Source organism: Anser anser (genome assembly GCF_964211835.1).
Source record: "Anser anser genome assembly, chromosome: 10".
NCBI classification, from domain to species: Eukaryota; Metazoa; Chordata; class Aves; order Anseriformes; family Anatidae; genus Anser; species Anser anser.
In genome coordinates, this window is record NC_139730.1 from 12,091,300 (window position 1) to 12,117,473 (window position 26,174).

General features: G+C 54.3%; 2 protein-coding genes and 1 long non-coding RNA gene across 5 annotated transcripts in view; 1 reads left to right on the forward strand and 2 right to left on the reverse strand.

Moving 5' to 3' along the window:
• Positions 1-1,410: 1,410 nt before the first annotated feature.
• Positions 1,411-13,256, reverse strand: HEXA (hexosaminidase subunit alpha). Of its 2 annotated transcripts, none has more exons than XM_083850555.1 (14): positions 12,997-13,256; positions 8,259-8,357; positions 7,832-7,897; positions 7,628-7,674; positions 7,248-7,358; positions 6,274-6,375; positions 6,066-6,198; positions 5,469-5,649; positions 5,065-5,151; positions 4,629-4,701; positions 4,035-4,212; positions 3,606-3,696; positions 3,110-3,214; positions 1,411-1,891 (listed from the first exon to the last, which is right to left on the reverse strand). In XM_083850555.1, the coding sequence occupies exons 1-14, from the start codon at positions 13,226-13,228 to the stop codon at positions 1,837-1,839; spliced, it is 1,560 nt and encodes a 519-aa protein (XP_083706681.1). In that variant the 5' UTR covers positions 13,229-13,256; the 3' UTR covers positions 1,411-1,836. The 2 variants fall into 2 exon arrangements, with proteins under 2 accessions (XP_083706681.1, XP_083706680.1); XM_083850554.1 differs by having other exon boundaries at positions 1,411-2,602; positions 12,997-13,255.
• A 2,883-nt stretch (positions 13,257-16,139) lies between these two features.
• On the reverse strand, positions 16,140-23,388 carry LOC310905023. 2 transcript variants are annotated; one of them, XR_014588744.1, is made up of 4 exons: positions 23,235-23,388; positions 20,998-21,232; positions 19,252-19,470; positions 16,140-18,038 (listed from the first exon to the last, which is right to left on the reverse strand). It is a non-coding gene; the product is annotated as an uncharacterized lncRNA (long non-coding RNA). The 2 variants fall into 2 exon arrangements; XR_014588745.1 differs by lacking the exon at positions 16,140-18,038 and having other exon boundaries at positions 18,977-19,470.
• Positions 23,389-23,525: 137 nt separating this feature from the next.
• ARIH1 (ariadne RBR E3 ubiquitin protein ligase 1) overlaps positions 23,526-26,174 on the forward strand; it is a 55,739-nt gene continuing 53,090 nt past the window's right edge. Inside the window, exon 1 of the mRNA XM_083850546.1 lies at positions 23,526-23,943. Coding sequence (XP_083706672.1) covers positions 23,578-23,943 — 366 coding nt within the window. The 5' untranslated portion in view covers positions 23,526-23,577. The remainder of the gene's footprint in view (positions 23,944-26,174) is intronic.

The window sequence follows — 26,174 nt, forward strand, 5'->3', positions numbered from 1 at the left end:
GCGGCTTCATACAGAAAATGAAAATTAATTCCTACAGCACGGCGCGGCATTTAATTCCCAACAAAACCCAACGGCAAAACATACTTATCTCCCATCGCCTCCAACCGAGCCAGGAATTATCGATTCCTGCCGCCTGTTGCACCAAGAAACCCATTTGTCCGTCGGCCCAGCTTTGGTAATTACTTTTTTAATCTCGTTTTTGAAACGTTTTTGCATAAACACAGTCATTATTTTTTTTCCACCCTCCTTTGCTGCCGGCCCTGCTTGTGGGCAAATCGTGCCCTTGCGCGTGCACCCAGCGCTGGGTGGAGGCAGCACCCATGGGTGCCCTGCGTCTGCGGCGGGTGTTTTCGGGGAGCGGAGCCGAAATCTCGGGGCTGGGCAGGAGGCATCTGCCGCTCCTCAGCGCCGCTTGGGTTTATTTTTAAACCCGTTGGCCCCGAGTGATTCACACGCTGCATGTTCCCGTGTTCTCCCCGGCAAGTTTTACATGACAAATCCCGGGTAAAAATAGATGTTCTCGAAGGAGCCGACACGCCGCGAGGATGCGGCGGGGGAAATGGGGGGACCGGCGGCACCCCGATGGTTGGGGACCCCATGCCATGGCAGCCCCCTGGTCCCCGGCCACCAGGTCACCCCGCAATGGGGAAAAAAGCAATAGGGCTGCTTTAAAAAAAAAAAAAAACAACAACAAAAATCAACATAGGTTAAAGCCAATCCCAAAAGAGATCCCAGCGGGATACTCACTGGGAAGGGGCTGCTCAGGAGCATTGGCCGGAGCAGAAGTTGTCCTCGGGGGGCTGAGAAGCTCCTGCGAAGTTTCGAGTGTTTGCTCCTACAGAAGGAGCTCGGAGCTCTTTAGGACGTGGCGGTGCATCAAGCCCCAGCAAAATGAAGCAGCTGTTATTATTATTTACATCTTTTGTGTTACTCAATTTAAGAGAAACAAACATCACGGGAGGGGCAGGCGGCAGATTGGCAATCCCGGCTCACCTTCAACGCCCTACCTCAAGCACCAGGCAAGGACAGCAATTATTGACCAAAACAACAGAGAAAAGGGGCACGAGTTTCCCAGGGAGACCCGGAGGAAGCAGAGGAGCATCTTCACTCAGGACGCAGCGCGCAGGACGGCCGCCCTTCCCTTCCCTTCCCTTCCCTTCCCTTCCCTTCCCTTCCCTTCCCTTCCCTTCCCTTCCCTTCCCTTCCCTTCCCTTCCCTTCCCTTCCCTTCCCCTGTCCAGTTGGAAAAAATACCCCCCTTTTCCCCCAAATCTGGCCGTGGGCTACGCTTCCCTGCTCCGTGGTGGTTGGGCTTCCCAATCTTTTCCCCGTAAGACGGGGGCAGTTTTACCACCACAGCCAAGTACTGCCTGGGTACCCCTACACAGGAGGGTGAAGAAACGCAAGGCTCGACAATTTAGGAATATTTTAATTCTAAGTAAACAACAGTGAGAAGCTTCCATCCATAACGGAGAGCAAACAGCAGACCTCACTCATTTCAGACCGGGACACACGCCCAGCAGTCCTGGCCTGGGGGAATTCTCCCCGAGAGATCCTCACGTTTGAGCTGGCCAGGATTTCCAGCGGGGCAACCCCAGCCGTCAAACGACGAGAACCCCGGCTGTCCCGGCTCCCTGGGACAGCGATGGGGCAAGGACCGTCTCTTCTCCAAGGAAAATACTGTCCAAACCAAGCCACTTGGGTACAGAAGCAGAGCTGAGCCCCTCCGAAGACAAGAAGGCAGCAGGGGGACACAAGAAGCCTGAGCAGAGGCAGCAGCCGACAGAAGAGCTGAGCGGTGCCTCGGGAACATCCGCACCCAGCTCCCGCGCTCGGCTCAGTGGCTTTGCGAGGTCTGAGAGGCTCCGGGGCTCGTCTCAGGAGCAGCCAGCCTGGGAGCAGACGGGGTTTAGGGACACAGAGAGAAGCGATAGGGAAAGGCCAGGAGGCAGCGGGTGACACAGCAGTGCTGGTGACATCCCGGCGCAGGCAGCGCCTTCAGGGGCCAACAGCAGGAGGTGGAAAGGAAAAGTGAGGGAGCCCACTTGGCCTGCAAGATGAGGATTCCCCCCCACACATGTTACTGTGCAACTGGACACCACATTCTCTTAGCAGGGAGGAAATCTGGGATACTGGCAGAGAATAAGCACGGTTAACCCAGCTGAGCAGGCACCCGGCGCGCTGCAGAGCCAGCAGCATGAGGCACAGCCAGACGCTCCTCCACAGGAATCCCTGCAACGAGCCTGCTCCAGGGCAAGGCCTGCCCAGCAAAAAGCCCTCGCATGGTCTTCCCAGGCCCCAGCTGGGTATGAAGAGGCACCTTTTTCTCTTTGGGGTCATTTATTTATAGATTTAAAGAAACTAAAATAGAAAAAGGGGCAAGGAGTGCATACTAAGGAAAAAAAAACATTCATTGCAACAATGCAAGAGCAGAAGCAGGGGGAGTAAAAGGGTCCCTTCACCATGCCAGCAGCTTTTGAGGGAGAAAGAGAGATCATTCCTCCTGTGCGCAGAGACCGAGGGCAGCAGGACTCTCCCTTCAAAACCCGTCGAATTCGTGGTCACAGTATCCTACGAAGAGAGGCTGTGCCTGGACACCACGCCTGGAAGCAGAGCAGGCAGCGGGCGTTACGCGGAGGACACAGAGCTGGCGGTCGGGTCTGAGGGGTTAGAGGAACCCAAAGCAGCCACCAGAGCCCCGACTCAGATTTGTGCAGTTTGCATCCTGCGCTTACAGGCTGGGTTTTTGCTCACGTGTGGAAGCGAGGCCTAAGGGCAGTTTTCCTGGGGATGAAGCGATGGCAAGTGCCACAGGGCAGCGCCTGATGCCGCAGGGGGGTGGCAGGAGCTGACGGGGCCCCTTCCCCAGCACAAAACCCTCTCCCCTGCAGAGCCACCAGCCCCCACCGGCAGCAGGGACCCCCTTTTCCAGCACAGCCCAAAGCAAGCTCTGCCCACGCACAGGCACGAGAAATGCTCTGGACTTTAGGGGTCGTTTCACACCCAGGGCAGCCCGCCTCCCCCCTAGCACCCTCACGGCCCTGCCCAGGGTCTGTGTGGAGGGGGTGTCCCCTGCAGTGTCCCCCCACGCTGCAAGGAGGTTCGGTTACCTGAGAAGCTCGCAGCGGAAGCTGGCCAGCCGCACGTAAGCATCTTGCAGGTTCCTCACGGTCGCGTTACTCCACAGCCTCTCGGCTACGGCCCCAGCTCTTGGCCTTAAGGAACAAGCCACAAAGGCGGGCCGGTCAGAGAAAGCTTCTCACACACTCCCATAACACTTCCCCAACCCAAGTCCTCCAACACACGAAGGCGTGTGGCTTCTGAACGTTAAAAGCCCCACGCCTAGATGGGTGCAGGTCGGGAGGTGTCCTAATGACAGGACAGAGACCAGCAGTGATCAGACTGGCTGCAGCAGCAGGTGGCACAGGAGCAAGTTTTGCTCTTAGAGATGGCCACAGAACCTTGTTTAAGCCTCAGTGAAGCTGTTAGTGCCACAGATGTGCTGCCAGAGGACGGATACGAGTGCCACGAGACCGAAGCAGCATCCCTGGGTGCACACCACGCCGCGCTGAAGGACCAAGCTAACCTCCCCAGGACATCTCTTACCAGAGCCTGGGGGCCAGGTTGGTGACGTCCACGTATTCGCCCCACATGCACGCCTCTCCGCCGATCACCAGATCCTTCTGCTCAGGGCTGCCTGCCAGAGGACACAGCTTTCAGGTGATCGGGTGCTGTAAGGTAACAGAGCACCTTCCTGCCCCGCACGGGGGGACGACTGTAACAGCAGAGAGCTGGCTCAGCTACAGAAGCTGTGATTTGCTCTTCTGGAAGCCCCAGCTTCAAACCCTGGGGCAGGGAGAGCTGAGGCGCAGCCTGTTTGCAGCAAGGGGACAGCACGGAGCCCAGGAGCCAAGGCACGGTGACTCGAGCACGTTCACACCACCAGTGAGAACAGAGCATCACGAGAGACAGCCCCGGAACCACCTCTGAGCAAGAAGCCAGCTGCCAGAAGGAAACGTGCCCCGAGGAACGCACCTGTGAAATCCAAGGGCTCCACCTGGTAGGCTGCCATCCAGTCCTGCCCGTAGGAGATGCGGTTGAGGTACCAGGGAGCAGAGAGCAGAGCCCTGTAGCCAGCCTTGGTGACGTTCGCCATCTCCTCCTTGTAAGGCAGGGAGTTCTTCCACACGTGGATGATTGTGTCCGGCCTCACCTGGACCCGCAGCACAAACACACGTGGAGCCCGTGCACAGCATCAGTGCAGCAAGGGCACCACCTCCCCTCACGAGCAGAGTGCCCCGGAGACATCCCCAGCTCCAAACACCTCCTGATGCTCTGGTGACCAGGTCCTGCACCAGAACACGCCATGACCCGTTATCATAATACTGGGAGGTACAGTTACACCCACCCACCTCCATCGCCACTGTCCTGACACATCCAGTCCCCCCAGGGAAGCTCTCCTTGCTCCGTGCTTGCTGTTTCATGGCAAAAGCCCCCCAAAGGGCCAGGGCACCAAGGCGGGCACTGGATCGACTTCTGAGCCACGTCCAGGCTCACTTGAGTGAGCAGCACCGGCACCATTTGCCCAAGCGTTAGGGAGTTGTGCCAGGGAACGCAGGCAGCTCTCACCTTCGCTCCGTTGTCGAACACCTCCTGCCACACCATGTAGCCTTTGCCAAGGGAAGAGACGATGTCCAGAAGCCTGGGGTGGAAACATTACTGAGTTTGGGGTCCTCCCAGCTACATTCCCCTCTCGTTGCCAGCCGCACGCAGCCAGAGCAGCAGCACCAATATCCTCGCCATCCCCAGGGGGACAGGAGGGTACTGCTCATGGAGAAGGGAGAAAGCACAGCCCCTCCCAGGGCTCTTTTGTCCCTCAGCCCCAGACATTTTTGCAGTCAGTCTCCCCCCAGAAATGTGGCTAGGCTACTCTGTTCAGGGACAGAAAGACAGGCCCAAAGGACTACACTCCTACACTTGAAAAGGAGATTCGTTGTCTGAGGCAGCAGGAGACATTTGTGCCTGTCATACTGCAACTGCAGGCGCAGCACGCAGCCATCCTCACCTCTGGATGTAGAATGACTCTAACTTTGTGTAATCTTCACCAAAGCCCATCTCCTCCATGAAGGCACGAATTTGTGGATTGGATTTCCTGCGTACCAAAAAGAGGAGAATAAAAACCCCAGGCACCAACCCAGAGAGCCTCTCTCTCTGCCCAGGGGAGCAGGGCACCAAACATCTGCAGGTGATCGTGGCCATGAAGCATGGCTGGGACTAAGGGGGCCTGTGCCAAATTTCTGTCTCCCTCTTCCACAGGAACAACCCTCTGCTCTCCCCCTACCCATTAGGGGGGCTGTTCTTTCAGGCACCCATCCCCAGGCATGTGCCAGGCACCCAGGCAGCAGAGCACCAGTCTTGTTTCAGACCCCAGGCCCCCTCCAGACCGATCTCTGACCAGGCATCACTCACCAGCACGTGAAATCCACCTCATCGCCACCGAGGTGCAGGAAGTAGTCTGGGAACACAGCGCCGACCTCTTGAAACAAACTGGTCACGAACTGGTAGGTGCTGTTGAGGATGGGGTTGATGGGCCCGTAGGTCCCAGAAGGATCCTTGCCCAAATAACAGGGAGTCAGGAGGTCTGGAGCACCTGGGTCACGACAAACCCAGTACAGTGAGGAAGGGGCTGAAGGGGGCTGTATCGCCTCGTGTAGCCACCCAGACCGCCCTCGGCACAGCCCAGTGACCACTGGGGGACAGAAGCCCCAAACAGCGCACCAGACGCATCCCTGGCAGCAGAAAAGTGCTCTGTGACTTGGGAAGTCTGATGTGCTGGGAGCGGATCCGCATCCTGCGCTGATCTGCGCTCCCCACCACATCCACACACTCATCTCGGGCAGAGGGCAGCGTGTCAGGACGGGGGCACAGCTGAGAATTTGCACTTAACCCCTGCGGGATGTGGCTGCCCACGCCCTGCTTCTGAGATCCACGTCACAGAGACCCCTCCCCAGCCAGGTACAACCACAGCTCTCACACCCACACCCCCAGGAAGGGTCCGCTCCTCACCTGGCCCCCAGGACATGGTGTGCCCGGGAGTGTCAAACTCCGCGATCACCCTGATGCCACGGAGCCGGGCGTACTCGATCACCGCCTGCACGTCACTGGCTGTGTACACGTGGGTCATGGCATTGAAGGCTCCCTGGGGGAACACGTGCGGTCACAGCGACCAGCACCCAGCTGGCCGGGGGGCTGCACGACGGCCAGCAGGGGTTACCTGCTTGCTGAGCTCTGGGAAGGTGAAGCTCTCGTACGGGAAAGACGGGTCGTCCACAATGTGCCAGTGAAACACGTTCAGCTTGTTGTAAGCCATGACGTCCTGGGAAGGAACGGGAACACAGATATACGCACCATGCTCCTTCTGAAAGGTCAGCCTGCTTGTCACAGGAAGGAACCACGGGACCTCAGGTCGCTGAGTAACGGACAACACAACGGACGAGCACAAATGCTCCCCAGGACCCAAGAACGATTCCAGCACCACAAAGAGCTGCGGAGGGCCATCAGTGCTCCTGCTCACAATAAAATCCCTGCTCTCCTTATACCAGAGCCAACGGTTGAGATTTGAAGTTTAATTCTGCCTGGGATGGATACAGAACCGCCACCCACTTTCACCTAATGCCACTGGGAAGTGTTTTTCCCTTGCCTCAGAAAGGATCCAGCCTTGGAAAGTAAGCCAGGCTGCAGGAATCTGAGATACCTCAGGGCTTTTTCTTCCTTCTCCCACTTAGAAAGGGAGCTGAGAAATCACCTAAATCAGCTGTGAGTTACACCAGGAGCAAACACAGCCACAGGCACAGAGTACTGCACTAGGAAAGACTGACAGCACGGAGGCATTTTTCCATCATGCAAATCTGTGTACTAAGAATCCAGGTCAGGCTGCCATCCCACCCCAGCCTGTTGCTTCATCCAGAAATAAGCAAGCTGGTGTTCCTCAAAAAGCTTCCGTTTGGCAAGCTCTTCCTTGATGAGAAGTGAACGCAGTGGCCCATGCACAGCCGCATGGCTGGCTCTCCCTAGACAGCTCCTGGAATCATCAGAAATGAGCAACACACACCCCAAAAAAACAAAAGAAAACAGAAATGTGGCCCTCCAGGCTATTCAGGGAGGCTCAGTTGTCAGAGAGGGACACCCAGCTAAACCACTTTGCCTGCCAGTGGGGCAGACACATGCCTCCCAGTCCAGGCACCCTACCAGGGTCTGCAGGATGGCTTTCAGAGGCAGGTAGTGGCGAGAGGTGTCCAGCAACAGGCCTCGGTGAGGGAAGCGGGGAAAGTCCACAATTTCTGTCTCGTTGATGTAGTACTGCGGGAGGAGAGAGGACAAGGAAGAAGTGAGCAGGGCTCCAGGCAACACAGCCATTAGCAGGAGGAAATCAGGGTCATCCTCATCCCCAGGGCAAGCAGGATGAGCAGCGTGCGAGCTGGCCAGAAAGAGCTGCCGTGCTTTACCCAGCTCAGGAGGCAGGACGCACTGCCCCGAAGCACAGCTTGCCCCCAGGAGACGAGGCAAGGACTCGTAGTGCTGCGGGAGTCGTGCTGGGCAGCCCCCGCACGAGCCACCCACTCACTCACCGTGCCGTTCTCATCTCTCCCAACAAGCTGGCTGAACGTCTCCAGGCCTGCGGGAGAACCACACACAGTCACTCGCTCAGCACAGATTCCAAAGAGAGCTCAATTAATTAAGTCTAAGGGAGAAGAGAGGCACAGGGAGATGTCCCGGTCTGCAGGGAGGGCGGGAATGCCCAGCAGAAAGCTCCGTGACTAAGCACACCTCACCTCTGAGAGCTCCCCAGACGGCATCGGCGTAGAGCAGCAAGGAGTCCCTTGAGATGTGCAGCTTATCTGAAAAAACAGCATCGGTCGGACTGGCACAGGCATTAGGTTCCTCGCACGCTGCCTGAGGGCACGAGAGCCCCAGCTGTGGGGTCACAGCTGGACCAGCAGTGGTTTTGGTACAGGACTGCGCCCCTGGGTCCCAAAGAACTGATTTTGGGGTAGTTTTTTTGTTTTGTTTTGTTTTAAAACCTCTCTCACACTACCAGCAACCTCAGGTAAGTTGCTTGCCCCTGTCCCAATTTCTCAACAATACAGTGAGGATCCCGCCTCTCCAAAAATAGGATTAAGTGCTGTAGGGTGTTATTTCCAACCAAGAGGCAGAGAAATACCTGCGCTCTGCTCCAGCTATCTCCTCCCCAGTACTTACAGCTCTCGTTGGAGTCCAGGCTGGGAAAGCCATCGCAGCCCGGCGTGGAGACCAAGACGGAGAGCTCACTGCAGGGCTTCCTCCAGGGCTGCTTGCTCTCTGCAAGGCAAAAAAAAAAGGTCGAAAAAAAAAAAAGAGGTCAAAAAAGATCAAAAAAAAGGTTGAAGATGAATGCAGGTGTATTGCAAAGTTGGGCTGGATTAGAGGCAACTGCAAAACCTGGCCTGAAGCTTTCGTAGCACAGAAAGGCCCCTGTCCGACTTCATCTTCTGCACAGCGGGTCACAGGCCCAGCAGCTGGAAAAATCAACCCAGCGGGAGCTCTGGCTGCTCTTCCCTATCTGAAGAAGCGTTCTCAAGCCCAAATCTTCACTGGAGCACACGGGAGATGCTGCCCTGACTCCCAGGGGAGGTGCTAATCCTGCTCTGAGGTAAGTGGGTCTGCTCAGAGCCATCTCTGGCCAGGAGGAACGTTGGTGGGGCGCTGCCATCACAGCCGTGGTTCACACCTACAGCCCCACAGCATTCCCAGGGACAGCCAACACTCAGCACAGCCACCAAAAAATAAGAAGCTTGGCTCTGAGTGAGCCTCATCAACAAGTCAGACACCAAGCTTTGGAGAGACCGTGGCACCACCAGCATTTGGGTGAAACATGGAGAGCACAGGAGCCAGAGACCCCAAACGTCCCCATGAAGGAATGGTGAAACCTCTGTGGCTGGAGGGAAATGGCTCAAAAACACTCCTCCATTTTCAGGTTTCCTCTCAGTACAGACAAGCCGGTAGCCAAGGCAACCTTGCAGACGTGCGAGCTGGCACATGGAGCACAGCAAGACCAGCTCCCTACGCTTGGCAAGGCAGCAGCTCAGCAGGGACGGCTGCTCTCAAGCCTGGCGACACGGCAAATACTCATTTTCTCCCTAGGGCCCTTCCCAGGATGAGCACTTCCCAGCCTGCGCCTCTCACCTCCGGCCGGATGGAGATTTTGGTTTAGTCGCAGGAATGCACCCTCCAGGAGCAAGCAACAGCCGCTCCGAGGACGAGGGGGGCTGCGTTTAAGGTGAAGATGTTTCCAAATTTCCTACCAAGCACCATCAGCCCTTTCAGCAGCCTTGAGAGGAAGGAAGTTACTGCCCAGCAATAATCCAGGCGCTGCACAGCACGGCCTGTTACACGCCCTGCAGTGTGCCACGGGGAGTACCAAAAAGCACTGCAGCTGGGCAGCGCAAAGGGGAAGTGAAGCAGCAACAGAATCGGTCCCCCCACCACACTTAAACCTGCCTGAGAGACATCCCTGAGCACGACACACACAGTGCAGAGAGCACAGCACGGGTAAACCTCGCTTGTCTGATCGGGGAGGGAATCTGCAGCCAGCAGAACGTGTATTTGAACAAATGTACTGACATCTCTGTGCCAAACCCAAAGCAGCCTCCTTGACCAGGGAGCGGCAGGTGCCAGCACCACCAGGCTGGGAAGGCAACGCGGAAGGGCCCAGAAGGAATCGATCGCCCATCAGCCAAAAGTTCATGGTTAAAAACAGTGCTACGGAGGTGCAAGTTGAGTTAATTACTGTCACAGGCTGGAAGGACGCTAAAGCAATGGTCACAGCGGGTTATTAGCAATAAGGCATCAGGGATGAGAGGTCCTGGCTTCAGCTCCATGCAGGGTCCAGGTCACACGCTCACAGGCGTTTCGGAGGCACGCAGCTGAAGGACTACAGACGAAGGAAGAACAGCAAGGGAAATCCCAACTAGAGACAATGAAAAGTAATATTCTTCACCTTGAGGATGGTCAAACCCTACAGTATGGACTGAGCTCTCCATCCTTGCAGATATCTCAATTTCAGCTGGACACAGCCCTGAGAAGCCTGACCGTGCTGTGAGGCTGGCTCTGACCCCAGGGCTGGCCCTGATTTGAGCCGGGGGTTGACCAAATACTCCCCCGTGTCCCTCCTAACTTCAGTCAGCCTGCTTTCACGCTTGGAGTCCAGCAGCGTTTGGGCATAATCCACAAATCCCCAAAATGTTTTCAAACCCTGGCAACACGCAACTGCCCCTCCAGGTGCACTACAGTAACAGCTGCTGGATCACCCCACCTGCGGCAGCGGTCGCTCGGCTTCCACTCAGAGGGAGAAAAAGACTCCGAGACGCCTGCTCTCGGGGCACAATCCACACCTGCTGGATGTGCTGCAGAGCTGATCAGCTCACACAGGAGGGGATGGCACACTAACATTTGGAGGGTTTGAAGAGGACCTTAAACTTGTTCTGTGGGAAGTCCAGCGCTGCCGTGGCATGCTCTGAAAGCAGGTCAGGAGAAGATGCTGAAGTCTCCTTAATTCTCTGCAGTGCGATCGGCATGCTTGTTTGTTCAACTGGCATAGCTGCTTTCTAAAACAGGAAGAAAACTCTTTCTGTCATTTATTTTCTCTATTAATAGAAACTATTTTTTTTTCCATGCAGGGTTCCCACTCCTTGCTATTACTAACTACTCATGTGGAAAAAAAAGGAAGGCCGAGAGGAAAAAAGCCCTAAAATTAAGCATGCAGACTGAACTCCACATAAAACAGTGTATGGAAAACGGTGAGTATGCAGGGAGAGCTCGATCTGGTGATCACAAGAAATTGCTCCAAACGATGTGATGGCCATAGCTCCCTCTGACAGGAGCAGGAAAACGTGAAAAATTGAAACGATGCGGTCTTTGCAACCCTCAAATGGAAACTTATTTCTATTGCTACCTAGAAGAGTCAAGTTTAAGAGATAAGCCAAATGTTTCTTCTCAGTGTTTCACACTTGCCTTTGTCACGGTGCACCTGAGACAAAGCAGGGCAGCTTCCAGTGCTTTCACCCTACTCTGCTCTGATCAGCAGCGACAGAGTTCACGCTGACATACCGAGAAGCAGAGTTACGAGCTCTTTTTGATGAATGGAGCGTTTCACACTTCGTAGATGTAGCTCTTCAGGCTGCCTGCAGACCCACGCAGGCACTCAGCCTCCATGCGTGCCGGCTGCTCGATGTGTGTGCTTGCCCTGCAAAAGCAGCCAGGGAGTTCGCAGCATTTCACCTCAGACATGCAGCAAGACAGCACTATTTCACAAAGAAGTCCAGGTTGCAAGGATGTAATGACCGGCCACAAATCAAGCCTAGGCTCCCAAGGCTTTTTGCCTTTTCTCATCTTACACTATAGAAAATTTCAGGGTGCATCCAAGGGCTGTTACCTCTTTGCCAGAAAAGCCACACCGCCTCGGGATGCTGACCTGCTCACCTTGTGAGAATAAATGGCAAAAAAAGCCCCAAAACAAGAATACGTACTTGTGAGAAACAGGCAACAGCAGTTCTTTCTCAAGGCATATCTTTGCACTGGATGCACAAAGAGCTGCTAGAAACGGGAAGAGCCAAGACTTGTGAAAAGCGCTGGTAAGACTGGCAGCAGCTCTCCCCGGTCACGAGTAAGAAAAGGAAGCAAAACAAAACGCTGCAGTGCTGAAATGCAGTCTGGGGGAGATAAAAACGAGATAAAAAGAACAAGCTGACTGAATGAAAGAAATTTCTTTCCTTGAAAGAAATGCAAGATGACTGGTGCTCACCGTGCTGTGGAAGGCGTCTAGCCTATGTTTGATTTTTATTTTTTATTAAAAACAAAAACACAAGCACAGCAGGCACTACCCTGCACATACAAAGCAACAGTGGCTTTTGCTACAAGACTCAATTCAACCAACCAAGTCACCAGACTACAGCCACCACTTCCTCTAGCCATCAACCCCAGGTGAATTAAAGAAGCAGAAGGAGGGAAAAAGCAATACGTGGGATTCACGCACCCAAGACAGGAATTTTCAGACAGGAGCTGGGCACTGAAGCTCCAGGCTGACTTGGGCTCGTGCTCCCCAGTGCAGAATCACTAAAAATTTAACAAGTTGCTTTATTTGAGGCAGTTAGTTAATTTGCTGATACTGCAAAGTCCCCTGAAACTGTTGTACAGGAGGTGGTGACACCATGAGCAGACCAGGCTACCAACCCAACAGTGCAAATTGGGACAAGCTGCAACACTGGAGATTTCCTTATCTTGTCATTGGGTCAGCTCATCCCCACTCACCTTTAGGAGCTGATTTTCAAAAAAAACCCCAGGGTTTAACTCAGAAAAACACAATCTCTGTTTCAACAACTACATCATGGAGAACAATGTCCTTTTGCTGAACAAGGATTTGGTGAAACCAAACTTCCCAGTAACAAAGTTTCTGCTGGGCTGAGCCAGAACCGAACAGGTTTTGGTGCACCTTCCAAGCCAACACGAGGCTGGTCTGCCACGAACCAAGCAGGAGCAGCTCTCGCCTGCCACAATTACCGCATTCAACGCCTAGGTGCAGCTCTGTCTGCCGCTCCTGGAAGCACACACACCGCTTCTTCCCCACAAGGATACCCAACCTGAAGCAAGGAGCCCTTCTACGGAGCCAGAAGAGCTTCTTTGGCCTGGGGAGAAGGACTTTGACAGGCCGAAGAGCCGTGCCCCACCTGGGCACTGTCTGAGACGTGGACCTTTGGTTTATTACGGTGTGAGGCTAGAAGGTCCCACCGCAACACGGGACACCTGCGCGTTAAGGAGCAGGTTTCCACAAGACGCACACAACTTTTTGGAGACTCAAATCTCCGTGCCCGCTTCCCCCAGCGGCTCCTCGTCCCCCGCCAGCCCCAGGAGCCCGCCGGGCCGCTGGGTGCCCCCCGCCCCGAGCCCTCTCCCCTCGCCTCACCCGCGGGGCGTGCGGCGCCGAAGATGAGCGCCCGGTACCGCTGGAAGGCCTCGTCCAGCACGGCGCAGCCCGGCCCCACGGCCGAGCCGGCGGCGTAGGAGAAGCGAAAGCGGCCGGGGGGCAGCGGGCAGCGGGCGGCCGCCGGCGGGGAGAGCTGGCGGAGGGGCTGCGGCCACACGGCGGCCGCCGGGCCCAGCGCCGCCAGCAGCAGCAGCGCCCGGGCCGCCGCCATGTCGCGCTCCCCGCCCCGCCGGGGGTGCGGCTTCGGGCCGGGGGCGGGCGGCCCTGGGTCCCGCACGGCTCTGGGCTGCCGGAGGAAGGGGTTAAATGGGAGGTTGGCGAGGTTTCTGGGGAGAAACTGAGCCCCCGAGCAGCCTCAGGCTCCTTCCTCCCAGCTCCGTGCTCCTCAAAGGGAAATGAGGGTGCTGAAGTCCTAGCCGTTAGGTGCAGGGCTTACGCGTTTAAGGCCCTAAAACCTCACCCAAACAGCGTTTTACTGAACAGTCCTCCTCTCCAAAGGAATTAAGCTTTTGAGCATCGTAAAAGCATCATCAGGGGCTGAGGGAACGGGGGTTTCTGTGGGGCCAGGAGGATGGAGGAGGATGCTCGCCACAGCGAGGGAGCCTGGGGGCCAGGGCACAGGAGAGGATCGCAGTTTGGTTGGGGTCTAAACATGAGTGTAGGGATTTCATGGGGTTGCCACAGACAGGTGGGGGAATTTCAGGTGGAGGGGGGCTGTGGGGCACCCCCAGACTGAGGAAGCCTGGCTCCATCCATGAGCTTAACTCCTGCACAGCACCGCAGCCTCCTTCCCCAGCCCTGAGGAGCCCCCCGGAGCTGCCTGTCCCCTCCAGGACAAGGTGAACCAAGGATGGACACAGTGCAGGCAACAACCTCACCTGCTGGGCACAGCCCTGCGGCACCAAGGCCAGGAGAGCAGAGCAGGGCGGTCTGTAGCCAGCAGTCCCCATGCAAAAGCAGGGCACCAAGGTAAGCCCACGATCAGCCTTGGGAAGCCCGGGAGGACAGCCCCACAAACGGCTGCCCAGGCCTGAGCTTAAACGGAGCTCCTTTCGAAACCTTCAGGGCCCCAGGTGGCCTGCACTCAAACCTGTGAAGTGCCAGCTGTTGCCACTGCTGCTCTGACCGGTTCCAGTATCTCTGGGCTCTTCCTCAAGTAGCTTCACTGTGTTAAGATTGCAGGAAACAAAAAAACACGGTTTGCTGCCGTGTTACAGCAGGCAATGTCAGCAACATCAGCAGGGCTGTGCTTCCCAGCATGTGAGGCTGAAACGCAGGAGTGCCTTGGCTTATCTCCCTGGGGCTGCTGCCCTGACTTGAAGCGAATCCTTATTTCAGTCTGTGTCGGGTGGCGTGTTCACCAGACTTATGTAAAATGTTGTGATCGTAGCCCGCAGTCGAAATATCTAAGCCTTTCTACGTATTCTGTTGTTGTTGCTATTTTAGGGGACCCTGATGTCTCTGGGGGATGACTCAGAGAATTTGGGCAGCATTAATCCAGACTAACAGTCTGATTCAGGAATGCATCTTTACGTAAGAAAACTGCTTGAGCATATGCTTATCTTTGCAGCCTCGAATTAAACTGTCTCACACACTATCCTGCTTTGGGCATGGAGCAGCAGTAGCCAGAATCTGCTGATGCTCTTCAGTAGCTCCTCAGTAGCCAGCTCCTGGTCTCAGAGCATTTCTGGAGGGCCATACATCCATCTGGCAAGTTTGGCTGCTTTTGGCGAGGTCAGCAAAGAACAAGCACAGGATAAACTGAGACACGGGGTTCAGAGCTTACCTGTGCTCCCCCACTCCTCTGCTCGCCCTTGCCGAGATCTCCAGCCCCGCAGCACGGTCGTACCGGTTCAGAGACACTAGGATGCAAGTGGCTACAGATGTCGGTGCACTGGGCTGAGAACATCGCAGTGCGCCAGCCGGCTGATGCCTGTTGCAGAGGTACCTGCAAACACCTCTTGTTTGACTGCAAGAGCTGTCCTGTTCCAGGCAGAAAGCCAAGTTGCTGAGGGACTCTGCAGAAAACTGTGCTCTGCACCAGGGCTGTGCTGGATCACCTGTTTTCTGCATGAGGTAGAAATACAAATTTGTTATTCTAGCAAAAATTGTGATAAAGTCTGGCCAGTGTCACACTTGGATCTTTCTGGTTTGTCCACCTTTGGTGCCTGAGGGTGGCCTTTGGGCTGTCAGTGCAGTTCTGTGTTCCACAGCATTTACTTTTTTTAAGGATAAAACCACCTATTATGCTGCCTAATTCCCTGTAACATTGGCTGCATCTGCATTTAATCGGGAGGATGGTTTGCATACAGATTCCTCCGCCAGTGGGAAGCATGTGAGCCGGTGAAAGGGGAGCAGAGGAAGCGGATCGGCCCGTGGCCCCAGTCCACCCCAGCACCTGCTCAAGTCCTGCTGGATGTCAGCACGTGCCTTAGTGTTTCGCAGGGCTGGAGCCTGATCTGTCCTGCCCGCTATTAAATCAAGCTGGGCTCGCTTTCTGGGATCAGTTTGGTATGCGTGATCATGGAAACCTCCACAGGGCACTCCCAGGACTTTTCCGGTTTATTTTGCTCTTTGAGCCAAACGCTATTTAAGTACACTCGTTCCTGAATGAAGCCGGCTCCCAGGTCAATAGACCTGCTGCTGCCGTGGCTGGAAGAGGGCTCTGGAAAACGCAGACGATCTTCTGGAAATGCCTGCAACTGCCTGCAGATCTCTGACTTGAATTTTGATGTCTCAGAAGCTTTCTGGGCCAACTTACTCTCTCCATTTGCTTGTTTACCTCTTATTTAATCCTGGTAAAATAATTATGGTATTTGAATTGGAGCCACAAGGGTTGCAGTGATGAAGTGACCTTACTTGTGGTGGTGCTCTGGGGGCAGTAGTGGTGTGTGTGTACAGGGGCTTTACAGGCATGGATCCTCCTGTCGCCTGTCTCCTAATTTCAGGGAGGACAGTGCTCAGCGTGGTGTCACACAGGTGCTGGCAGGGAGCGAGCTGTCTGCATGAGTTGGTGCCGATGCATCTGTTGTTCCAGCTTGTGGCCGCTCCGTGTGGACAGAGCATACGCTCCGCTGGAGGTGGGATGACAAGAGAGGACTGTTGGAGCTTTAGCATGTGCACCAGGAAGATCCTAAATGAGAGGTGGCCCTAAATCCACGTCCATTGTAGTTTCATCACTTGATCCCTCACAACAGCTCAACCCATGGGGAACATCCACATTTTGGGGGGCTGAAACAGGCTGGTGCATGGCAGTCTGCTTTCAGAGCCACAGGCACGTATCCCAGCACTTTTCAAAACACAGGATGCCTTGTTCTTACATCTCTCCATTTCCACCTTGACCACTGCTTGTCATGCTACGTGCTGCCATTGCATGGTTTAGCAGATGCACGTGGTAAATGAATTTCTCGGCACAGATGGAGTTTAGCAGAAGGCACCTCTTCAGATGAGAGAGCACAAGCAAGGGGAGCAAGGCCTGGGATATTCAGTGTTAGCAGGCAGGAGTGGGGCTCGGCTCTGGGCATATTTGCAAAGAGCAATATTTCAACAAATATGAACTTAAAAGCAGAGTCCAAGGCAAAAAGCTTGAGGCAAGATGTGTTAATCAGTCAGAAGAATTTGGGTTCCTGACTCAGTAAGTGCTGCAGAGCTCAGCCAGGTGGTATTTGCACTACTGCCATTATTTGCAAAGCCTTCTTCTGCTGGAATTTCTCCAGCTTGCACAGCTTCTGGACCACGGTGATCTGAGGGGCACCTCAGCACACACTCGGGGTTCAGGTAACTAATGGGTGTGTAGGCAGCCAAAATCAGCCCCCAGGGAGAACAGCAGAAGCTGGGCACAGGGAACTCTCTTGAGTTTCCCTCCACCAACTGCAGGAATTCCACAGGTCTCAGGGGATGGAGGAGAAGGGTTTTTTTCCAGAGATATTTGCCCAGCCCCACCTGGGCCAAGGAGCAGCGGAGCAGGAATGAGGCAGGGGTGCACTACTGAAATGGGTGAGATTGCTGGCATACATCAAATCCCCAGGTCTCCTTCTCAGAACAGAGCCTCGGTGCAGTGCTGGGGGGCACCAGCACTTTTGTAGCATTTTGGTACAGCAAAGAGGGGCTCATGGGGGTGCCTGTGTCAAGGCTGTGGGGCTGGATGGCAGATCATTGAAATGTCAGGCTCCATGCGGTGCTATCAGAGAGAAGGGAAGCTGCTGTGAGTTATTGTGCAGGGTGAGTATTTGTGGCCGCCGTCCCTGGCTGCTCTCAATCACATCTGTGGGCCTGAGCAATCAGCTGAACTGGAATCAATCAGGCACCCGTGGATGTGCAGTGAAGAACTCCTCCATCTGGAAATGAAATGAGCGTGCAGAGAAGCCCTGCTCCCGTAAATCCCTTAAGCATGTGCTTAACTTCATGGAGCAAGGTGATTGCAATGCAATATTTTATTCTTGTCAGCTTCAGTGTTAGCAGTTACTAGAATCACTTGCGTAATTAAGCTCTTGCAAGAATAAAATGAAAAAGCACCAGGTGCCTTTGGAGATCTAAATCATTTTTCAGATTGGGTAGAACAGCAGTTTTCAACTTTCTTAGGTAGCTGGAATCCTAAAATCCTCCATGGCAGCGCAGATCCCCTCGCAAGGAATTGAAGGCAGCAGCCATGCTTCTCTGGAGTACCTTTCGCCAACCTTTCAAGGAGACAGTGAGCACCCAGGGCTCTGCACGTGACTGGGTGAACCACTGGGTCAGAAGCTTTGTAGCTTTTGCAAAGGGCATGGCTATAACTTCATACCGAGACATCTTTTTAATAACTACAGATCAGCGTTTTAACCGTGCTCGTTAAAACAGACCAGTCTTGTCATTAGCACAGACTGACACACACAGCTCTGGGCCAGCAGTGAAGTGCTGATCCGTGTCTCACGGGGAAAAAGATAAGCCTGGGACCGTAGGAGGAGAACCACGTCTCCACGTCTATGGGATGGCGTTCTTTGGTGCACAGGGAAGATCCCATCACTGTTTGTAAACATTTAGTTCTGGAATTAGACATAAAAAGGGAGACAGTCAGGTTTGGAAGGCAGCAATTGTCTGAAATTGCCCCTGCACTGGGTGGGAGGAAGAGAATTGAGGGCATGTTCACTGCAGGTGTAACGGAGCTGCTGTGACTGACGTTTATTGCGAAGAGAAGGTGAAGGTTCACTGATGCCGGGAGATTTGTTGACACACTGTGAGCCCGAACTCAACCTGCCTTCCTTTATATATACATACCTGAGAAAGTTTAAATGTGTTTCTAAAGGACTATGCACTACCGAATGGGCTGCAGTATTTACCCTGTGAGATGTTCAGGTGGGAGGTGACACTGCCAGGTCCCTGGGGGACAGTGAAGCGGTGCTCCTGGCACTGTGCATCGCTGCCCAGGGCTTAGGACATCCTTAAATTAAGCGACATTGACTATACCCGGTACCCGGCCTCTGGAGAGCTGCAGGAAGCCGGAGGGGCACAAGGGCACCGTGCTTGGAGGAGGCTCCGGAGCTCTGCAGCTTCGGCAGGGGCCAGGAGAGGGCAGCGGGGAGGCGCTGGCGGCACGGGGCGGGGGCGCTGGGGTGGCTGCCGGGCTTCAACTGGTGGAGGGCTCGCTGCCCCAACACCTGGATGACCCCGTCCCGGAGAGAAAGGTCAAGCACGGCCTCTAGGATGCTGCCTTGATAAAACCCTGCTGTCCGGTCAACACCTTTCTCGGCTCCTCAGGCCCAGTGGGTGCTACAGCAGACACGCTGCCATAAGCCTGCTTGCTTGTTGGTGACCCATGTCACCGGCTGGGCAGGACACAGAGCCCCCGGAGGTGCCACACACCCCCTGGGGACACTGCACCACTCTGTGACCCCTTTTGCACCAGGACATGACACGGAGTTGTGCAGCCAGCCACCGCCTGGCACAGAGGGTCCTGGAGCCACATAGAGGTCAGAGCGTGGGCTTTGTGGCACCAGGTGAGGACCTGTGACAACCAACCGAGCCACCAGCGCTTGACATGTGAGATGGCACCAGCCTGGCAAGTGTCCAGCTGGTAAGTCCAGAGCTAAACAAAGCCAGTGCTATTTATATTTATGTAGGGCAGGATGATTAATGCCCAGGCCTTCGCCATTCTAAATAAGTAGGGTAATTAAGGAGCTGGCTTTATTTACTAGGTAGGTTGGCATGAGGTAATGTGCGTGCCCAGCCCCGATGTCTCCCAGCCCAGCTCGCACCCACCTGTGCCACTGGGATGCACTCCTGACCCAGCCACAGGCACGATGCTGGGGCAGAGCAGGACGCGGGGACAGCAGGCTGCCCGTGGATGGAGACCCAGGGCTTCAGCAGGTCCCCCGAATGTAGGTGCTGCCCCTCCTGCCTCCTGGTACAGCGCAGTCAGAGCTGGCATCTGTCACGTTGCACCACCAGGCCCTCTCCTTCCTCTGGGCACCCTCTGGGCTGGGGAGAGAACAGGGCACTGGTGTAAGAGGGGTGTTTGCACAGCAGCTGTTTGGGGCGGACAATGGGCAGTTGCAACTGGAGAGAATTCACTGGGAGCAGCTGTGGTGCTACAAAACACCTGGAGCTGATTTTTGGAGCTACTTGTAGATCTGAAAATGCAGACCGGTACCCAGCAGGGCTTCCAGAGCATCTGCCCAGGAAATCAGACACCTCATCTGCTTGGGTCCCCAAGGGCACCTACCTGCCTCACCCTGAACTTCAGCCCCTGACACTGTGACCATCATTACACTTTACGTGCTCCATCAGCAAATAAACACCCCTGCAGCTTTTGGGCGGCAGCTTCTAATTTTCTGCAAGTGCCACTGCCTGTTTCATAAGGTATTTGTTGTTTGTGCTGCATTAGGACAGCGGAAGCACAAGCAGGAAGCAGGATCCCGCTGTGCCAGGTGCTGCACAAACACAAAGCACCGCGGTGACTCCTGTCCCAAAGAGCTGATGAAACTCATCACTCCTACGCTGCATACTGCAAGGCTGAGTCTCCCCCGCCCTCCGGGCACAGGGTCATTTTCATCCAGGTAAAGTGGGTGAATAATGTTACCACATCAGAATGACCTGCTTCACCAAGGTAGAAATGATCCCCCAGGGCACGAGGAAGCAGAGGATTAGTGCCTGGCGGCGGCGAAGGTAACCCTGGAGTCCTCCCGGGGCTGTGCAGTCTCCTCACATCCGCAGTGAATAGCAATGGAGGATATGGTATCAGCTGGCTCTCTTCTGGGCCAGGCTACAGCCTGTTACCAAGCCAACCGGAGTCCCTCACACTCCCCAAACGGCTGCGAACAATAAGCCCAGCTCGCCTCCTCCGTCCCTCAGCTGTACCAGGCCGAGCACATCTGATATTGGAAACAGAGCTGCCCTAGCCGTGCCACTGCAAAGGCAGGCGGTGGTGGAGAAAGCTGGCGGGTGGGGTGCAAGCTGAGCGGTCAGGGCGCTGTGTGACGTGGGGGGCAAAGGGCGCTCAACGCCTGCCACGCCCCAGACCCACAGCCTGGCGTCCAGCTCAGTGTCTGTCCCTGCCCTCCGTGAGAGCGTCCAAGAGAGGCCCCAGCAGGGACAGGGGCACCTGAGAGCAGCGCTGGCCCTACGTCCCTGACCTGCCCAGAGCATTCTCGAATGGCAGGCTCAGCCCCAGCTGTTTGCAGAAGGGAAAGGTCTGTTTGTGAGCACGTTACAAAGCCACTACTGCATACTCTGCCCCCCTGCAAAATGCCAGATTAAATAATAAACAGCTCTAGACAAGGCTGCCTCTTTTTATAGTACCTGCCCTGCAAGGAGCCTTTTTTTGGGTTATGCAGCCCACTGAAGAAAGGGAATCATGCCCAGCAAAACTGTGAAAAACTGAGTATTTTTATCTCCGCTGACCAGAAAGCAAAGCTGGAGCAGAGATGCCACCTGGCATAGCTGGGGTCACACAAGGTTTCATGGTTGGGAACCAGGGAAAAACAAGTGGCACAGAGGCTGGATTACCCCTCCCTTTGTCCATGGGCAGATGTTGCTGTTCCACACTTGAGCAGTGTCTGCATGCCTGCTGCTGCACGATCTTTCCCAAAGGCTGAATGACCTGCGTGACCCACATTAAGTCAGTTTTCCTTGGGAGATGTGTGTGGACCTGCTCTCCTTGGAAAACATGGGCTGTGTGTAGAGATCCGCTGCTTGTAATCACCGTTGCCCACGTTCTTCCTGGGACACTGGAAACAGGCCTCTGAAACACAGAGATGGAGGGATCTGATAAACCCTGACTGGTAAGGGGCTGCCCCGCATTTGGGCAACATCTGCATCAACCGAAACCTGTGAGGCATCAAACAGAGGGGTCAGGGCCAAGCCCACATACCCATACTGGTACCAGCACCTCACTGAACCTATTTTCCCTCACATTTCTTTACATTTTCCTGTAATTTCCCACACATTCCCTTCACGTTTCCTTCCTATTTCCCTGTTATTTTCCTCACACTTCTTTCCTTCACACTTCCCTCATATTTCCCTGGGATTTCCTTCCCATTTTCCCTTTAAATTTCTCTCCTATTTCCCTCACACATCTTTCCTTCACATTTCCCTGTCATTTTCCTCATTTTTTTTCTTCACATTTCCTCATATTATCCTGCCATTTCCCTCACACTTCTTTCCTTCATATACCTCTGGGATTTCTCCCACATTTTCCCTTCAAATTTCTCTCATATTTCCCTCACACTTCTTTTCTTTGCATTTCCCTTATATTTCCCTGACATTTCCCTCACACGTCTGTCCTTCATGTTTCCCTCATATTACCCTGTCATTTCCCTCACATTTTCCCTTTACCTTTCTCTCATATTTCCCTCACATTTCTCTGGGATTGTTCTCATATTTTCCCTTTACATTTTTCTCATATTTTACTCACACTTTTTTCCTTCACATTTCCCTCATGTTTCTTTCCTTCACATTTCTCTGGGATTTCCCTCACATTTTCCCTTCACATTTGTCTCATATTTCCCTCACACTTCTTTCCTTCACATTTCTCTGGGATTTCTCTCACATTTTCCATTTTTCTCGTATTTCCCTCACGCTTCTTTCCTTCACATTTCCTTGGGATTTCTCTCACATTTTCCCTCTACATTTCTCTCCTATTTCCCCTCACACATTTTTCCTTCACATTTCCCTTATATTTCCCTGTCATTTTCCTCATGTTACTTTCCTTCACATTCTCCTCACATTTCTCTGGGATTTCTCTCACGTTTTCCCTGTACATTTCTCTCACATTTCCCTTACACTTCTTTTCTTCACATTTCTCTGGGATTTCTCTCACATTTTCCCTTTACATTTCTCTCCTATTTCCCCTCACACATTTTTCTTTCACATTTCACTTATATTTCCCTCTTATTTCCCTCACACTTCTTTCCTTCAAATTTTCTTCACATTTCCCTGGGACTTCCCTCACATTTTCCCCTCACATTTGTCTCCTATTTCCCTCACGCTTCTTTTCTTCACATTTCCTTGTGATTTCTCTCCCATTTTCCATTTCTCTCCTATTTCCCTCGTGCTTCTTTTCTTCACATTTCTCTGGGATTTCTCTCCCGTTTTCCATTTCTCTCCTATTTCCCTCACGCTTCTTTTCTTCACATTTCTCTGGGATTTCTCTCCCGTTTTCCATTTCTCTCCTATTTCCCTCACGCTTCTTCACATTTCTCTGGGATTTCTCTCCCGATTTCCATTTCTCTCACATTTCTCTCACGCTTCTTTTCTTCACATTTCTCTGGGATTTCTCTCCCGTTTTCCATTTCTCTCACATTTCCCTCACGCTTCTTTTCTTCACATTTCTCTGGGATTTCTCTCCCGTTTTCCATTTCTCTCCTATTTCCCTCACGCTTCTTTTCTTCACATTTCTCTGGGATTTCTCTCCCATTTTCCATTTCTCTCCTATTTCCCTCACGCTTCTTTTCTTCACATTTCTCTGGGATTTCTCTCCCGTTTTCCATTTCTCTCCTACTTCCCTCACGCTTCTTTTCTTCACATTTCTCTGGGATTTCTCTCCCATTTTCCATTTCTCTCCTATTTCCCTCACGCTTCTTTTCTTCACATTTCTCTGGGATTTCTCTCCCGTTTTCCATTTCTCTCCTACTTCCCTCACGCTTCACACTCCCCTGACATCCCCCCATCACACCCCTCGCACCACACAGCCCCCACAACGACCAACCACACCGACGACCCCGGCGGTGCAGCACCCCCCTAACCCCACGGCTGAGCGAGGCGCCACGCTCAGCATGGCGGCCGCGCCGCACTCAAGATGGCGGCGGCGCGCGGGGCGGGAAGGAAGCGGGCGGGGAGCGGCGCGCACTCAAGATGGCTCCCGGCGGGGCGAAGGGAGATGGCGGCGGCCGCGCAGGCGCGGCGCCTGAGGCGCGGCGGCGTGACGTGCCGTGCCGTGCGGCGCCGTGCCGTGCCGTGCGTGCGCGGCGCGCGGTGACGGAGCGGGGCGGCCGCGTCCCTTTGTTGGCGCTGAGGCGGCCGAGGCGCGGCGGCGCCGGGAGCGGCAGCGGGCGGGCGGGCGGGGAGCCGCCGCTTGGCCGCCTCGCCATGGACTCGGACGAGGGCTACAACTACGAGTTCGACGAGGACGAGGAGTGCAGCGAGGACAGCGGCGCGGAGGAGGACGAGGAGGACGACGAGGAGGACGAGCCCGACGACAACCTGGACCTGGGCGAGGTGGAGCTGGTGGAGCCCGGCCTCCGCGTCGGCGGCGAGCGCGACGGGCTGCTGGGCGGCGAGACGGGCGGGCTGGGGCCCGGCGGCGGCGGCGGCGGCGGCCTGGGCGGCGGGCCGGGCCCCGGCGGCGGCGGCGGCCCGGAGCAGGAGGAGGACTACCGCTACGAGGTGCTGACGGCCGAGCAGATCCTGCAGCACATGGTGGAGTGCATCCGCGAGGTCAACGAAGTCATCCAGGTGCGCCGCGGCCGCGGGGAGGGGGCGCCCCGCGGCTCCCCGGGGGGTCCCCCGGCTTCGGGGGGTCCTCGGCCTCCCCCACCCCGACCCCCCCGCTTCCCTCAGGTCGCTGCCCTTTGTGCGTCTCCCAGCCGGGATTTCTTTCCTTCCGTTATTAACATCATCGTTTTGCCTCCTCCACCCCCCGCAACCCCCCCCCCCCCCCCCCCCCCAGCCGCCCGGTTACCGGAGGCAGGGCAGCGGTTGGCCGCTGTGGAACGGGCTGGCTTTGGTGCCCCCCCCCCCCCGTTGTGGCGTTTTAAAAACGAAGCGGGGCTCCAAAGAACATCCACTGACTTCCGACGAGCGTATCTAATCTCCCGGCTCTTGTGCTGTTGGAAGAAATTCAAGCTGCTGAGGCTATCTAGCATCCTTTTCTAAATATTTACAGCTGGGTTTTGCTCCAGCTTGCCCTAAGTTTCTGGTGCCGTCCGCTTTTCCTTGCAGGTGACCAGAATGCGTGGGTTTTCTTTTGTTTTGGTTTGCTCGGTGTTATTCAGAGTTACAGCGAGCAAACAGCAAACGCTTCTCCTTACCCAACAGAGTGAACAGCAGTGTGAAAGTATTAAATTTCTGAAGTGGTGTGAGGAGACTAAATTTACTGATACTACGTAACAAAGGACACCATTCCCCCAAATCAGTCGCTTCCTCGGTGCGTGTACTTCCAGCGTTAAATACGAGATGCCTCACTGAATGTTTTTGCCCAGCTGTCCTGTGCTCTACAGTGACTCCATGAGCAGCTTTAAAATGTGGCTGTATGCGCTGTAAAGCCACTGCAGTTTATGGGGAGCTTGATGCAAACAACTGCCCGAGTGTTCACCTAGGAAATGAGTAAATGGCAGTTCTTCAGTCAAGTTAAAGTGTATAACTTTAATAATAGTACCGCGCACGTAAGGCTTATAAAGGAGTCTGGCTCGATTAGCTGATTATGAGAGCGCTCGGCTAAAGAAGATCTCTTGGTTACGTATGGATATTTCCTTGCTCCCAGTTATTGATCCTACTGGAGGGAAAGATGTGCAAGTGGGAAGTAGACATGCAAACACTTGATAAAAGTTTTTAACTCTTTGAAGTAGTGATTAAAATGGTGAGTGTGTGTATAATGACTAAGACTGTGAGAATCATCATCCGTACTGGTGGTATTGGACAGACTCAGCCATTTGCCCCAGCTTTGAATAAGCAAAGTGGTGGAAATATTTCTGCTGATGAGGAATACTGAGCATCCCGCTCCTGTGTGTCCCTGGCCTGATGAATTCACCTGTGTGTTTTTTAGGAGCTGACTTAAATGAGGTCCTCTTTTCTAGTCCATGGTTTTTCTTCCTTTTTAGACAGCCCTCAAGCTGTATAACTTGAGCACTGGGCCTCAGCAGAGCTAGTAGCCAGAAGTTGAGGGAGGTGGAGACCCTTCTCCTGTTCTTGCACCCAGGGTGGGGGTGGGAGGCCTGACCCTCCCCTGAGCTGGCTCTGTGGGGCTCTGCAGAGCACAGCTGGTCTGCAGGAGCTCTGTGGCTGCTGTTTTAGGTCTTGGTGTTAGGTTTGTGGTGGTTATTCCTGGTTTAGCAGGGTGCAGAAGGCCAGTTGGTGTGGAATATCATGAGTCAGCCTAAGACCTAACATCAGCTCAAGTGCTGGGAGACATCAGAAGAGGGTAGAAAAACATTAGGCTACTCCAAATAGCTTTGAAATGGCACCTTACTGCTACTGGATTTCTAGTCTGTTCGGAGGTAAGTGAACTTAATTCAGTCAGTGCCTCAGCATTTGCTCATCCTCACTTCTCTTGCTTGCGCTGAAAGCTTCCAGGGCTCCGTTCTGTATATTTCTTGCTTTTGGCGCCCAACCAGGATTGCTGCTGCTGCTTTTCTGGTTCAGTAAACCTTTTCTGGACTCACATTGGCTCAGGATCCTGCTGCGGATCCTTGGTTGCAATCCTGTGATTCACTTGTTCCAGTCTAGAACTGGATGGCTTTGGTTCCTGCGTATCTAAATTTGGTTCTTGATATTGAATGATAACGGTTGCAGTTGCCTGTTGCAGTCCTCAGGAGCTTATTTGTTACCACATGGAGGTACCTGGTGTCCGAAAGCTTCAGCTGTAGGGCCTGTGCCCTCTCATCAGTGGAGGTACCAATTTCTGGTCAGAAGTAAGTCATGAATAGGGCTTTATTTTTCAGTTGATTGTTTTGCAGGTGCAATGAGAA

Bases quoted from the DNA above. Each gene is read 5' to 3' on its own strand.
- HEXA (XM_083850554.1), bottom strand. From the start codon at position 13,228: ATGGCGGCGGCCCGGGCGCTGCTGCTGCTGGCGGCGCTGGGCCCGGCG. The intron at 5,650-6,065 runs GTGAGGAGCGGA...GTCGTGACCCAG, and splicing joins CACCATGTCCTGGGGGCCAG to GTGCTCCAGACCTCCTGACT. The intron at 4,213-4,628 runs GTGAGAGCTGCC...CTGCGGGTCCAG, and splicing joins TGTTCGACAACGGAGCGAAG to GTGAGGCCGGACACAATCAT.